This window comes from Chiloscyllium plagiosum, unplaced genomic scaffold (genome assembly GCF_037043375.1).
Source record: "Chiloscyllium plagiosum isolate Xiang-an unplaced genomic scaffold, Cpla_swu_hap1 HiC_scaffold_4, whole genome shotgun sequence".
Classification (NCBI taxonomy): Eukaryota; Metazoa; Chordata; class Chondrichthyes; order Orectolobiformes; family Hemiscylliidae; genus Chiloscyllium; species Chiloscyllium plagiosum.
In genome coordinates this window covers 134,660,861-134,677,292 of record NW_028270142.1, presented here as the reverse complement: position 1 = coordinate 134,677,292, position 16,432 = coordinate 134,660,861, and the positions used below count along the sequence as shown (strand labels likewise).

At 41.1% G+C, this 16,432-nt stretch overlaps 1 protein-coding gene across 4 annotated transcripts in view; it reads left to right on the top strand.

The window, feature by feature from the left end:
* The window catches only part of cep76 (centrosomal protein 76), a 60,797-nt gene extending 53,228 nt beyond the window's left edge, over positions 1-7,569 (top strand). For all 4 annotated transcript variants that reach the window (XM_043687722.2, XM_043687721.2, XM_087986705.1 and 1 more), the window contains 2 exons: positions 5,315-5,532; positions 7,196-7,569. In XM_043687722.2, coding sequence (XP_043543657.1) covers positions 5,315-5,532; positions 7,196-7,334 — 357 coding nt within the window. In that variant the 3' untranslated portion in view covers positions 7,335-7,569. The remainder of the gene's footprint in view (positions 1-5,314; positions 5,533-7,195) is intronic.
* The last annotated feature ends 8,863 nt before the right edge of the window (positions 7,570-16,432 follow it).

The window sequence follows — 16,432 nt, the reverse complement described above, 5'->3', positions numbered from 1 at the left end:
GCCTCCTTCTTCAAAGACCGCAATTTCCCCTCCAACGTGGTCAACGATGCTCTCCACCACATCTCCTCAACTTCCCACACCTCCACCCTTGAACCCCGCCCCTCCAATCGCCACCAGGACAGAACCCCACTGATCCTCACCTTCCATCCTACCAACCTCCAGATACATCGTATCACCCTCCGTCATTTCTGCCACCTCCAAACAGACTCCACCACCAGGTATATTTCCCTCCCCACCCCTATCAGTGTTCCGGAGAGACCCCTCCCTCCGCAACTCCCTTGTCAGGTCCACACCCCCACCAACCCAACCTCCACTCCCGGCACCTTCCCCTGCAACTGCAAGAAGTGCAAAACTTGCGCCCACACCTTCCTCCTCACCTCCCTCCAAGGCCCCAATGGATCCTTCCATATCTGTCGCAAATTCACCTGCACCTCCACACACATCATTTACTGTATCCACTGCACCCGATGTGGTCTCCTCTACATTGGGGACACAGGCCGCCTACTTGCGGAATGTTTCAGGGAACACCTCTGGGACACCCGCACCAACCAACCCAACCGGCCCGTGGCTGAACACTTTAACTCCCCCTCCCACTCTGCCAAGGACATGCAGGTCCTTGGTCCTTGGCCTTCTCCATCGACAGACCCTGGCCACACAATGCCTGGAGGAAGAGCGCCTCATCTTCCGTCTAGGAACCCTCCAACCACACGGGATGAATGTATATTTCTCTAGCTTCCTCATTTCCCCTCCCCCTCCCCCCCCCCACCTTATCTCAGTCCCAACCCCAGGATTCAGCACCGCCCTCTTGATCTGCAATCATCTTCCCGACCACTCCACCCCCACCCCCTTTCTGGCCTATCACCCTCACCCTCACCTCCTTCCACCTATCGTATTCCCAGGGCCCCTCCCCCAAATTCCCTACCCCCTACCCTTTATCTCAGCCCGCTTGGCACACCAGCCTCATTCCTGAAGAAGGGCTTATGCCGATTCTCCTGCTCCTCGGATGCTGCCTGGGCTGCTGTGTTTTTCCAGCACCACATTTTTCAACTCCAGATATGACCGCCAAACTTTCCTTCTCTATCTGGGTGTATTTACATTCTGCATTAGCCAAAGTCCTGGATGCATATGCTATTGGGCCTCTCAATGGGCCACCTATGAGCTAATACTACCCCAATGCCATACAGAAATGTTAATGAGATCTCACTTGGGATCATAGCATGCCAATATTTTAGAGAATGATGGCTGTTTACTCACTTCCCTGAAAGCTATGGCTTGGCTCTGTGACCGTTTCAAAGGTTAACCCTTTTTTAAGCATTGATGGAAAAGATTGATGGAGGCCAGGTTACGTATGAACTTTCTGTAATAGTTCACCATCCCAAGAAAAGACCTAAGCTCATGGTCTGGGGAATCAGAGCACCTTTGATCACCCTTCCTTTATCTTCCAATGGGTGTAATTCCATCTCGTCAACTTGTAGCCCAAGTAGGTCACTTGGGGGTGTCTGAAACACACATTTGTCCCTGAGGTGTACACCTACCTTGAGAAACATCTAAGAACTATGTCTCAATCCTCTAAATGCTCTTTATTGGTCTTCCCTGTTATTAGCGCATCATCTCAATAAATGGCAACCTTGTAAAATGTCCTCCATCACCCACTGAAAAATTGCACAGGCTGACAATACCCCAGATGGTAGTCTCTTATATTGGTCCAAATCCTTATGGGTATTATTTTGGCGTTCGTCTGGGAATTCTCCTCCATTTGCAATTGCAAGTACTCCTGGCTCGTGCTCAGTTTCGTGAAGGACAGCCACCCCCACCAGCTTTGTGTATAAATTCCTCTATGTGAGGGATTGTGTACATATCCAGCTGTGAAAAGTTCTTTACCATTTGTTTAAAATCCCCACAAATGCAAACCGACCTGTTTGGCTTCACAATGGTACTATTGGTGCTGCCCATTCCGCAAACTGAATTGGTTTGATTCCCTCACTTTCCAGCCTTCTGCCTCCTGCCTCTACTTTTGCCCAGAAGGCAAATGGCACTAGGTTGGCCTCTCCAAATTGTGGAATTGCTTCCTGGTCAACATGCATGGTAGTCTTGGCTTCTTTAAGTAGTCCCAAGACGTTCCTGAAAAGTTTCCGGGAATTTAATTAGGACTTCACTCAGGCAGCCATTTTCTAATCAAAATATTAAGCTAATCTGGGTGAATCTTTCTTCACCAATTTCGCGCCATCAAGCTTGGGCTCAAGCCTTTCACTACAATCAAGTGGTATTCCCCAAGTTCAGTCAGACTGACTCCTGTACTCCCATGTTGCATTTTTTTAATGACAAAGTCAATCATATTGCCTGTTTGAAATCCAGTTGCACTCGAGCTAGTAAGCACGTTTGCATTGGTAAATCATTAATCTTGCATACCAAATAGTCTCTCAGCTCCTAAGTAAGGTTTAAACCAAAATCACATGTTTCTGCCAGTCATCTTAACCTATTCAAATTCCAGTACAATTCCCCTGGTTCTCAAATTGTGGAGTAAAACCGATAATGTCTCCAAATTAGGGGAAGCATGGGGTTGTATATTCCTTAACTAAGTCCGTTAACTCTTGAATTATTTTATTATCGGGTGCCTCAGGAAAAGTTAGGCTCCTAATAATTTTAAAAAAGCTGTGGCTCCACAAGCTGACGGGAGAACTACTTGTTCCTTTTCATCTGCCTCAGTGTCATTTGCCAGGGGGAAAAAAACACATTCTTTCCACATACTGGTTCAGTCTTCGATGGCAGGATTGAATGAGTCAAGCTTCCCAAATAACTGCATGGGGCAAGAAATGCTTACCCCGACTCAAAGATGACTGTTGCAAGTGAATTTCTTCAGGAGCTGCATTATTTCTCATCGCCACTGAAATAACTCAACAGAGTCTAGTATCCCGTCATCAAGTCACCCTTTATTTACAGATAGAAAGTCCTTGACATTGATCCAGCTTCCTCTGATTCAGCTCTGTGAACAGTACCTCTGACACTCCTGTTTACTACTTTTTCTAAGTCCCCACAATACCACCAACCAGTGCTTACTGTTCCCCAGCACCCATGTCATGTGTGTGCAGGTGAAGGACACAGTGAAGAACAATGAGTGCAGAAATTTTTATTCCTATTCCTACACCAGGAAGAACAGAAATACCCAAGTGGCCAGTGACAAGCATTGCCCTTTGTTGAGAAGGGCACTGCCTAAGTGATCAAAAAAATCAAAATAGAATGGGAGAGGGAAATAAAACACTCCACACCCGGCGGTGCCCACCTCTGATACTCCTGTTTATCTATCAATCAGGGCTTCCTGATTAGACCAGAATAACAGCCCCAATCTGGGAACTCATTCTGGGGTCCACCTGGCTGACCTTGTTACAATCATGACAGGCAATTTCCCCAATGCCTTTGTTGTGTGGGTCTCATTAATAATCAGTGTCATTAATTACCACCTTTTCTAGCAAACTGTAATATTTCCTTATCCCAACTAAAATCTGGCTGCTGATTTCACAGGATTCCATTTTAGTAAGTAACCTATCTTCTGGTGTATTCCAAAGTGTTTACAGTGAAAGCTCAGGCCAATGTTTACATCTATGGTGAGCCTCCTCCCATCCTTCATCCGACCACATCAATATATCTGATTATTCCTATATTTCCCCAATGCAATCTACATCTATTAGTTTAGTAATTTTCTCAAAAACATAATCGAGTTGATGAGACATTATTTTCTAAAACTCAGGTGGATAGTTTCCTCTGTCAATCTGAATGTCTATGATTCATTCAGGCAACTTTCTGATCAGGAATTATGCTAATAGGCTTTTAATTTCCCATTTGAATTTTTAAAATATTGTCCTCATGCGAGCCTTCTCCAGTCCATGAGGAAATCCAAAACCCTTTATTAAATAAGCGAGCAAGCAGCTTGCCATATACATTCCATTTGATCCGTTTCATTTTCCATTCATTTGATCTCCCTTAAACAAACTCAGTCAGGTCATTCGCTACCAAATCTGTTTTAAAATCCCTTGTTCTCGTAAGGGCCATATCCACATCCATAGTGCAATCAAAACTGATGTTTGTGTTTTATCAAAATAAAGAACCTGATAAGATGAACTTTTTTTCCATAAGGCAGCATGATGGCTCAGTGGTTAGCACTGCTGCCTCTCAGTGCCAGGGACCTGGGTTCAATTCCTGCCTCAGGCAACTGTCTGTGTGGAGTTTGTACATTCTCCTCATATCTGCATGGGTTTCCTCCAGGTGCTCCGGTTTCCTCCCACAGTCCAAAGATGTGCAGGTTAGATGAAGTGGCCATGCTAAATTGACCATAGTGTTAGGTGCATTAGTCAGGGGTTAATGTAGGGTCTGGGTGGGTTGCTCTTTGGAGGGTCGGTGTGGACTTGTTGGGCCAAAGGGCCTGTTTCCACACTGTAGAAAATCTAATCTAATCAAGATAATGTATTGAACAATGAAACACTACTTTTCAACCCCAACTCTAATTTGTGTTCTTCAGGGAATTTTTCTAAAATATGTTGTACAAAGTAAATAGTTGAGAACATTATTAATATTCATAATGGAAGTGTTTTTTCACACCGCCTGAAGAATTTTGTAAAAAAAAATTGATCTATAGAACTTTAAAGAGCTTTACCGAAACTGAGTAATGTTTCAATTTGTAAATGAGGGAATTGGAATATTGGTTGGCAAAATTTTTTTAAATGTAAGCTTAGAAGATGCTCTGGCTGAAGTTATGTTTCCATTAGCATACACAGACTGCTGAGTTGTTTTTTTTTCTATCAAGAAAAGATTGAAATTTATTGGAGAAATTCTGCAAATATGGTGTGACAAAGAAGATAAACCTCCTTTTATTTGCATTGGACAGGGGCCTGAGTCACCTAATTTTGCTGTCATTAGCTGTTTTACACTTGTACATTGCTGTAAACCGTTGAAGTGCAATTTGCAGCATCCAGAAAGATTAATGGAATAATTTGTTGAACTATTACTGTGCTTTTTGTCTGTATAAACACACTACCTCAGTGCTGTGATAACATAATGTCTTGATATCATTGTTTAATTAAATATACACATTTCATGATTTTCGGGCTGATGTAAGCGAATTTATTCAAAGTAGAGTTGGTAGATTTGATTGAAAAGGGAGTCAAGGAGAATTGGCGTCAGACAGGAGGGTAGTATTGAGATCCCAACCAAATCAACCATTATCTTATTGATTAATTGAAATAGGATTGAAGGGCCTAAAGACCCCGTCCTGCTCCTAAGTGCTATGTTACTATAACCATAACGCTTTCTAACTCAATAGGATCTCGGTCTGAACACTGTGTGGGATGACCATCTGTCTTACCTGCTGTCACCAGCACTGGCTGCATATGAGATTGAGCGCACAACAGGAGTGTCTGCAGGTAATGAGGAATTCCAGGATGCTATCAAAAGAGCAGTGCCAGATGGACATACCTTCAAAGGCTTCCCTATTCACTTTGTCCATCGAAATCCAAGGAGAGCATTTGCAACATGTTTAAGGTAAAAACATAGTCCTGCCCCACCTCCAACAGTGATTTTGTTTTGTCTGCAGGGAAGAGAGATTATACAGCTCATCGTGTATGTACATACAATCTCTCTCTCCCTATTGTAATACATTATGGTTTTGTAACCTCACTTCAGTAACAGTGGATGAGAATACAAAGGTTAGATGAAAAGGCAGTGAAATTTAAAAGTCTGGAACTTTTGGCCCTTTTCAATAAAAGGGAACTGCTTACCCATTGACTTGGAAGAATCATCAAATGACCAGAAACCTGTCAGGTTCTTAGCTGTCAATAAGCATGAATGGGTGCATTCTCCACATAAATGTTAGCTTTCCATTTGAATTGGTGTTCTTGTGAAATATCCTGATGGTTGAGAAGCTCTGAGTCAAAAAATTCCAGATGAAGAGCTTATCCTCAACATTGATTCTTCTGCTCCTCAGATGCTGCCTTTCCAGCAGCACACTCTTCGACTCTGATCTCCAGTATCTGCAGTGTTCACTTTCTCCCGGTTGAGAAGCTTTGACAGATTTTTTTTAGCATCAAGTCTTTGTTTAAAATGTTTTGGAATTGTTGTCTAAGATTGACCTTGGAACAGTTCAGAAGTTTTAATCAGTCTATTGTTTAAAATGTAAGTCTATAAAAAGGCAAATGTAGATGTAGCGCATCAGTGGTTTATTCATGATTTATCTAACTGTCCCCCTCAGCTCATCACCCCACCTTCAAAGATGGTAATTCCCATGATTATTGCCAGAGCTTTTCGGTCAACCTGTCCTGACAGCCTCTGATTCACAGGCTGTTTACAAACTGTTGCAGCATTGTCCAAAGATCCTTTCACTGCCTGGGGTCAATGCCAACAGAACATTTTAAGCGGTTTAAATTCTAAACTTGAACAAGGGATAAGAACATCTTCAGCACCAAGTGTAAATAAACAAACATTTTTGAGCAGAGTTGTTTAGATGGGCTGCACTCTGAAGTGATTTTTAAAATCATTTTCATTTATGCACTCATGATCAATTTTTGTAAGTTAAGCTCCTCCAAACATTATTGAGATTATGTCCATTTCATCTCAGATAAATGGTGCTGACTGGGGAGTACATATTGGCTATGACTCCTGTAATTGTCTTGTCTGGGATACTTTATATTCTTGTGAAAGGACAGAGACTTGATTTTAGCAGCTCATCTGAAAGATGGCAGCTCTGACAATGCAGCCCTCCCATGCTACTATCTTTTTAACTAATTCATGGGATGGAGCTTTGCTGTTAAAACCAGAATTGATTTCCCATCCATAATTGCTCTTGAACGTGTGGTGACCTGCTGCCATGATACAACTGAACAGCTTGCAGGGCCATTTCAAAGATTTGATATGAACCACATTTCTGTGCATCTAAAGTCACGTGTAGGCCAGATCAATAATAGTGACAGATTTCACTCCTTAAAAATAATTGGTGAGCTAGATGTGTTTTTACAATGATTTGGTTTATTTATGGTCATGAAGTGTTTGTATTCCAGATTTTATTTAATTTATATGAATGTAGTGTCAACCTTAATTTTGTGCACATCTTTGGAACAGGTCTTGAACTCATGACTTTCTGACTCAGCAAGCCTCACAGACATAGCTGACAACACTTGCTTTAATTTGTTTCCTACTTCTCAAATTTTAGGTCTCCATTCTGTGAGGAAATTGTTTGCTGTCGAGGGGACCAGGTACGCCTGGCTGTACGTGTGCGAGTGTATCCATACCCTGAATCTGCCTGTGCAGTGTGGATTATGTTTGCATGCAAATACCGTTCAGTTCTGTGATGCAACTGAGTGTATAAATGATACTTGTTTCTTGTTGCTGTCTTCGCAAAGACCTTCCTGCAGGACTGTACCTTTTCAATGTTCCAAGAACATGATGTGCTATAGACCTATCATACATCTTGTTGTTTGTGCACTGTTTATTTAATGAAGAAAATAATCTCTGGAAATTGTAAAAAATTGTTTTTTTTTACAAAATGTATAAAATATTTTGCTAAACAATAAAGTTTGTTAATTTAGGTAAGAGTGTTTTATTCATAGTCTACTTCAATACTAGTATCATAGATAAGACAGATGAATTAAGGACATGGATTGACGTGGAATTGCAATGTTGCCATTGGAGATGTGGCTGAGGGAGGGGCACGACTTGCAACTGATCATTCCGGGTGTAGGATCTTCAGGAATGACAGGGAACAGTATAAGAGAGGAGGTATTTCATCATTTAATGAGTCAGTTGTGCAGAAAGGAGGGTCAATATCTTGGAAGGATATTCAAATGCATATTCAGAGTATTTGAGAAAGCTTGTAGCTCGGGCTGTAGATGAGGTTGTTGACTTGCTCACTGAGCTGTTAAGTTTGTTTGCAGATGTTTCGTCACTATTCTAAGTGACATCATCAGTGCGCCTCCAGTGAAGTGTTGGTTAGGAAACCCATCAAATCATAAACAATGTCCTTACCGGCATGAACTTCACCAAGGAAGAAGACTACGACAGATTCCCCTTCCTGAATGTAATGGTTGAATGTAAAACCAATGGCGCCCTCCATACCAGCATATACAGGAAGGCCACCCACACAGACAGAGTACTCAGCTATAACAGCAACCATCCCAACACCCACAAACTGAGCTGCATCAGAACATTGTTCAAACAAACCATAGCACGCTGCAGCACCCCAGAGTTGGAGGGAATCTGGAATGCACTGTCTGAGAGGGTAGTTGAGGCTGGAAATCTCACAGCTTTTTAAAAAGTGTTTGAGCACTTGAAATGTCATAACGTTCAAGGCTATGGGCCAAGTTCTGGAAAGTGGGTCTGGTGCAGATTTAGCAGAGTTTTGGTAGTACAGACTCCGTGCTCTGTAGAATCGTATGGTACAGAAGAAGTTCAGTCCTCTCAAAGCAATTTATTGTTTGTTTGGACAATAATACATTTGGAATTGCAAAGTGTCAATATAGTAAAGTGGAATGTGGGGTGTACAAATCATTGCCCCAAACTTCCATGCAGTGTTTTCCAGAACCTACCAGTAGTAGACTCATTACTTGGTATGTTTAAGCTGTAAGTAACTTCATTGTCCTTTGTGGGACTCCTAACGACCAAACAGCTCAATGCTCCATTGACCTAGACATCTGCAAATTGTCATATTGCCATTGTTGGTTGATATTTGAGGGGGTTTCTGTAGTATAACCACCTTAGAGCATGTTAAAAGTTGCACGTTTGGTGTGAATGGTGTAGAATCAAAATTCCCTTTTATCTAGGCCATTCAGCTGGAAGAGAGGTGAGGCCAAGTTCATATTTTTGAGATGGGAATCGAACATCAGGAAATTGTTTGGAGTCACCAACTCCCTCCTACCTAGGGTGCCAATCGGTGGAGCTTTGGTAGTGAGGATGGCCTGAAGTCGAGTCTGCCACAAACAGCAGCAATGGAGATGGACAGATACTGAAGCTATTAGAATAGAAGGCCTCTGTTCATGCACAGAAACAGTCCAGTTTTGGAACTCTGCATAAAGCACCCTCCTAACAAAACATCTCCTCATACCCTCTTTGTTCCATCAGCCTCTCCCATACCTCACCCTTAAACCACTCACTAAACATTTTTTTGAACTCCAATTACAATCTGTCTAACTTTTCCACATAAGATAATTTTATCCCAAGTTCCTAGTTGAGTGAACCTTCAATGAACAGCTTCTAATACAATAATGTCCTTTCTTAAGTAGGGAGACCAGTTATATATAATATGATTTCACCAATATCCTGAACAACTGTAGCAAAACCTCTACTATTCTATTTGATTCCCCTTGCAAAAATGAATGTTCGGCTTGCTGCAGCTATACACTAACTTTCTTATGATTCACGTAGCAACTCACCCAAAACACACTACTGCAATCTTGACTTAAATACTATTCTGCTTTTCTAGTCGTCCTGCCAAAGTAGACAAGTCCACGTTTTTCCACAATATGCTCCATCTGTGAAATGCTCAATTAAGCAGTTTGCAAAGAAAATGGATACATTATGTCGTCTTTGCAATTTAATCTTCTACCTATCTTTGTGTCCTCAGAAAATTTAGTCATTATACTTCTAATCTCTTCATCCAAGTTTTTGATATAGATTGTAAATAGTTGAGGTGCTAGTACCTATCCCTGTGGTACTCCACCATCACATCTTGTCAACCACCAATTATCCGGTTTCCTGTTAGCTATGGAATCCATGCTAATATTTTACCCTCGAGGTTTGGGAGAAGATTTGTAGCGCGGGTGCTCGTTGTTGTGGTTCTGTTTGCCAAGCTGGGAATTTGTGTTGCAGACGTTTCGTCCCCTGTCTAGGTGACATCCTCAGTGCTTGGGAGCCTCCTGTGAAGCGCTTCTGTGATGTTTCATCCGGCATTTATAGTGATTTGTACCTGCCGCTTCCGGTTGTCAGTTCCAGCTGTCCGCTGCAGTGGCCGGTATATTGGGTCCAGGTCGATGTGCTTATTGATTGAATCTGTGGATGAGTGCCATGCCTCTAGGAATTCCCTGGCTGTTCTCTGTTTGGCTTGTCCTTTAATAGTAGTGTTGTCCCAGTCGAACTCATGTTGCTTGTCATCTGAGTGTGTGGCTACTAAGGATAGCTGGTCATGTTGTTTAGTGGCTAGTTGGTGTTCATGGATGCGGACCGTTAGCTGTCTTCCTGTTTGTCCTATGTAGTGTTTTGTGCACTCCTTGCATGGGATTTTGTACACTACATTGGTTTTGCTCATGCTGGGTATCAGGTCCTTTGTCCTGGTGAGTTGTTGTCTGAGAGTGGCTGTTGGTTTATGTGCTGTTATGAGTCCTAGTGGTCGCAGTAGTCAGGCTGTCAGTTCAGAAATGTTTTTGATGTATGGTAGTGTGGCTAGTCCTTTGGGTTGTGGCATGTCCTCATTCCTTTGCCTTTCCCTTAGGCTTCTGTTGATGAAATTGTGGGGGTATCTGTTTTTGGCGAATACATTGTATAGGTGTTCTTCTTCCTCTTTTTGCAGTTCTGGTGTGCTGCAGTGTGTTGTGGCCCTTTTGAACAGTGTCTTGATGCAACTTCTTTTGTGTGTGTTTGGGTGGTTGCTTTCATAGTTTAGGACATGGTCTGCGTATGTGGCTTTCCTGTATACCTTTGTGGTGAATTCTCCGTTCGGTGTTCTCTGTACCATCAGAGAAAGTACCATAAGGGAAAGACAACGGAATGAGGACATTATCTGGTGAATATTTTACCTATGCTTCTGAAGAGTTTTACATTTTATAATTCTGTTCTTTCCCTTAACGACGTCTTTTTTTTTAAAGATTAGATTCTTTACAGTGTGGAAACAGGCCCTTCGGCCCAACGAATCCACACCACCCCTCCCAAGAATAACCCACCCAAACCCATTCCCCTACCCTATATTTACCCCTAACTAACACTGGGCAGTTTAGCGTGGCCAATTCACCTGACCTGCACATCTTTGGATTGTGGGAGGAAACCCACACAGGCAGGTGGGAATCGAACCCAGGTCCCTGGTGCTGTGAGGCAGCAGTGCTAACCACTGAGCCACGAAGACCACCTTGTTTCCAGTAAGAACCTGGCAGTAATATAGATCTAGATTATGTAGAATTTGAATGTGGATGAAAGAATAATCAAGAACACCTCTAAATGGTGAGAGCTTGCAGAGCTCCAAGATGCAGAGGGATCTGGATGTCCTGTTGCACAAATCACAGAAGGTTAAAAAGCAGGTACAGCAAGTAATCAGGAAAGTTAATAAAATGTTATTCTATTGTAAGAGAAATTTAGTGCAAATAGGAAGGTAATGCTTCTTTAATCAGGCAAAAGAGGGTGAGATAGTTGATGGGTTGGTTTTAATTTTCCAAAACCCATGATACACAATACTTCAGATGCAGCCTCACCAATGCCTGATTAAAACCATATCCACTGCTTCCCTTTCATCTATGCTGCTTGTTACCTTAAAAAATGTGAATAAATATGTCAGGCATGATTCTGAGTCTGCTTACTCATATCATGCATTTCTAGATGTTTTACTGTTGTACTCTTTATAACAAATTCAAACATTTCCCCAAAAACAGATATTAAGCTAACTGGCCTATTGTCACCAGGTTTTTGTCTCCTTCCTTTTTAAAACAAAGATGTTACATTTGCAGTTTTCCAATCCTGTTGGACTTTTCAGAATCTAAGAACTCTTGGAAGATTACTACCAATGCATCTATTATCTCTGTAACTACTTCCTTTAATAGCTCAGGATGCATCCCATCAGGTTCGAGGGACTTATAGGTCTTTGGTCTCATTAGTTTCCCTCGCATTTTTTTTCCCCTAGTGATGGTTATTATATTTGTTCCCACTCCTCCTTTTGCCCATTAACTATTTTAAAATGTTGGCATGTTATTAATGGTTTTTACTGTGAAGACTGACACAACTTCTCTCCCATTTCCTGGTTCCCCTTTATTATTTCCCCAGCCTCATTCTCCACAGGAAATATGTTCACTTTGACTTCCCCCTTCCATTTTATCTCTTTAAAGAAGATCTTGCTGTCTCGCCAAAAGCACCTAAAAGAGGATGAGAAGCACTCAACTAGGTGGGAATCAAGCATTAGATGTAATCACCTCAGACAAAGAACTCTGGCTAAAAAGGGAACTAATGCAGAGATAAAATAATTATGTAAATCATTGTAATCCATCAACAATGATCATACTTGTATAACTGGTCAGCTAAAAGAGGGGAATCATGCAAGAAGCCAATACTTGTGTATTTGTATGAATCTTGAAGCACATATATGAGTTTAAGTTGGTGAGTTTTAATCATTTTATTTAAAGTGAGAGATACAATAAATACAATTCTCTTCAAAATTTAAAAACTTGCAAGGAAATATATCTTTCTGTGTCTTTTACAGTCACAGCATGTAAACAATTAAACACTCCTTTAATTAACAAGTACATCTTTTCTTAAAAATAACTTGCTATACTCTAATGGGGAGTGGGAGAGGAGGAGAGCAATTCTAAAGATCCTTATCATAATCTGTCCCTTCATTCAATTTATGTGGATATTCTCAGCAGGTTTTGATTATTGATTGGTTTCTAATTCCAAATATAAGAGACCTCCTTTTAAAGATACATTCAAATACAGTTTTTAATTTACTGCGTATTGGCTATCTAAAGCATGATATGAAAAAAATACAGATTTTACGAGGTTCTGCTTTGCAGGGAAATTTATTTAATCTAAGATCAATGTAAATAAAACAGAAGTTTTATCTCCTGTGATGTCCATGACACCTTTTTCCCATGTGTGTAGAAAATTGAATTTATTAAGTGTACATGATGAAACAACATGACAGATGGCTCCTTACGCGAACTGTAACCATAGCAACTCTCCTAACAACTGCTCTGGATTGCAATATTATGGAAATAAAAACAGGCTTACAGAATCACCATTGAGAGGAAAATTTACTTTAGAATGTTACCACCATTGGATGAAATGGAATGTATATCATAACGCTGGGAGCAGTTCATGATGGTCACCACATTAGTATAATGCAGAATTAGATGACCAAAGTTACTCGCTCCTTGTTGCTCTCCCAACTTGCCTGTAAGTTATGCCCCAATGTTATCAGAGAATTGACAAGACACTGTCTCTTGAACATTATTTAGGTTAAAAAGTCTCCCGGGGGCTATCTTGCATTTCTATGTTGAATTCATGTGTTTTTAGTTTTTACCAAAATGTGAATGTCACCAACTGAGTGGCTTCCCATCAACATGTGGCAGTTTTGATTTTACGTAGATATAGTTGTGCATATGACTGGTCTATTTATCGCAAAGTACCAGGAGGTCCTGAATTCAATTATTATTCCAATCAAAAAGTAGATTTGTGTAAATAAGTAACCAGGTCTTTGTAATTTGTGGATTATCCTACAATGCTAGAATAGAGATTGCATTCAGCTCCCTCCTCAGTGTGCATCGCTTTTTTATTTCACTCATTCTGTATAGATTTAATCACAGCCAACAGTGTTACTCATGTACTCACCGAGCAACATTGGCTCTATGACTCGAATTTAGAACTGTGATTCCAGTTATCAAATCCTCCCGTGGCATCACCTCTCCCAACCTCTGTAATCTCCTTCAGCCATAAACTCTTTGAGATATCTACATTGTCAAATACTGGTCTCTTGAATATCTCCAATCTTAATTGCTTGACCATTAATAGCCATGTAATCATCTATCTAAACACTCTACCCTGGAAATTATGCTCTAATTCTCTGTGATTTACCTCTGTTTTCTCCTTTAAGACGCTTCTTAAAATTTAAACCTTTGACCATACATTTGATCATTTGCCTGATTATTGTCTTATGTGACTGGGTGTCAAATTATAATGTTCCCATGAATTAATTTCTGTTGCTGTTCGGTCTAGTTTTCACGAGGTTTGATATTGATTTACAGACAAGCAAAGAAGAGGAAGAAATCTGTTGCCACATCTATGTGCTAGATTCCTGTCTGATCATAGCTAATGGGTATCAATTCTAGCCCTGAATTTTCCCATTGAGTTTCAAAGTGAAATCACTACAATTGGAGTCACAGAGTCAGAGTTTTTGTAGCACAGAAAGAGGCCCTTCATGTCTATGTCAATCGTCAAGTAAATTATAATGGGGTAAATCTCCTGGGCAGGTGATGGCCTTGTGGTATTATCGCTAGACTATTAAGTGAGGGACTCGGGGACCTCAGTTCAAATTCTGCCATGGCAAATGATGGAATTCAATAAAATATCCAGAATTAAGAGTCTAATAATGGCCATCGAACTGTGAGATTTTCAGGAAAAACCCATCTAAGGTTATTAATGCCCTTTAGAGAAACAAATCTGTCATCCTTATCTGATCTGGACCACATGTGACTCCAGACCCACAGTAATTTGGTTGACTCGCAACTCCCCTTAGGGTAATTAGGGATGGGAAATGAATGCTGACCTAGCCAGCAACATCCATATGCTGTGAATGAATTTTAAAAAAACCCTATTTTCTAGCTCTTAGCGTGTGGTCTTATATGTTATAGTGTCTCAAGTGCTTTCTAAATAGTTCTTAAGTGTTTTGAGGTTTCCTGCCTCCATCATCTTTTTAGGTTGTGAGTTACAGGTACCCACCACTCTCCTAGCTATTCATTTCCATTAAATACTATGTGAAAGTTTTAAATGTATTACCCCTAATATCTTACTTTAAATTTGTAGGGGAGTGGCTGACTTGTCCCCTCACCTAAAAGTTTATTTTTGACAAATAAATACATTATGGAAAATAAACTTGTCTTTTTATAATTGACCAGTCTTCTTATCCACCTTTTCTATGGTCCTTATAATCCTTTTCACCTCTATCAAGCCTTCTCTCAACTGTAGTTGCTCAAGGATAACAACCCCAGCCTCTTCAATGTTTCCTCATAGGTCAGACCCCTGCAGCCCAGGCAGCATCTTGGTAAATCTCCTCTGCTCCCTCGACAGTGCAATCGTATCCTTCTACAATCTGGTGACCACAACAGCAAGTAATTCTCCAGTTGTGACATAATCAGCATTTTTTACAGTTTCAGCTCCCTGGGCCTGTATTTTATGCGCCAGCTAATAAAGGTAAACATCCCATATGCCTTCTTACCACCTTATCTACCTGTCCTGCTACCTTCAGGGATTTGTGGGTATGCACATCAAGTCTTCTTCGATATTCAATACTTTCCAGGGTCTTACACTCATAGTGTAATCCCTTGTTTGTTAGCCCTCCACAAGTGTATTACATCACACTTTTCTGGATTAAATTCCATTTGTCACTGTTCTGCCACCTGACAATGGATAACTTCCTGCAGTTTTCCATGATCCTCCTCAGTATTTATCCATTACCAATTTTCTTGTCATCTGTCACCTTTTTTGATCATACCCATATTTAAGTCCAGATCATTAACATACACAACAAACAGCAAACAATGGACAGCGAAGAAGGTTATCTTAGAGTACAATGGAATCTTGATCAGATGGGTCAATGGGCTGAGCAGTGGCAGAAGGAATTTAATCTAGATAAATGTGAAGTGGTACATTTTGATAGGGCAAATCAGGGCAGGACTTAAACATTTAATGGTAAGGTCCTGGGGAGTGTTACCGAATAAGGGGTCCTTGGAGTGCAGGTTCATACTTCATTGAAAGTGGAGTCACAGATAGGGTAGGGTAGTGAAGAAAGTATTTGGTTCACTTGCTTTATTGGTCAGTGCATCGAGTATAGGTGTTGGGAGGTCTGTTGTGGCTGTACGCAACATTGGTTAGGCTACTTTTGGAATACTGCATTCAATTCTGGTCTCCCTGCTATAGGAAGGATGTTCTTAAATTTGAAAGGGTTCAATAAAGATTTACAATAATGTTGCTAGGGTTGGAGGTTTGAGCTATAGGGAGAGGCTGAATAGGCTGGGGCTATTTTTTCGGGAGGGTGGGAAAGGATGACTTTATTGGTGTTTATAATATCATGAGGGACATGGATAGGGTGAATTGCCTAGGTCTTTTCCCCAGAGTCGGGGAGTCCAGAACTACAGGGGATAGGTTTAAGGTGAGAGGGGAAGATCTGAAAGGGATGCAAGGGGCAGCTTTTTCATGCAGTGGATGGTATGTGTATAGAATGAACTGCCAGAGGAAGTGGTGGAGGTTGGCACAATTACAACATTTAAAAGGCATCTGGATGGGTATATGAATAGGAAAGCTTTAGAGGTGAGATGATGCTGTCACCTTAAAAACTTACAGATTACTTACAGTGTGGAAACAGGCCCTTTGGCCTAACAAGTCCACACTGACCCGCCGAAGCGCAATCCACCCAGATCATTCCTCTACATTTACCCCTACACCTAACACTACAGGCAATTTAACATGGCCAATTCACCTAACCTAC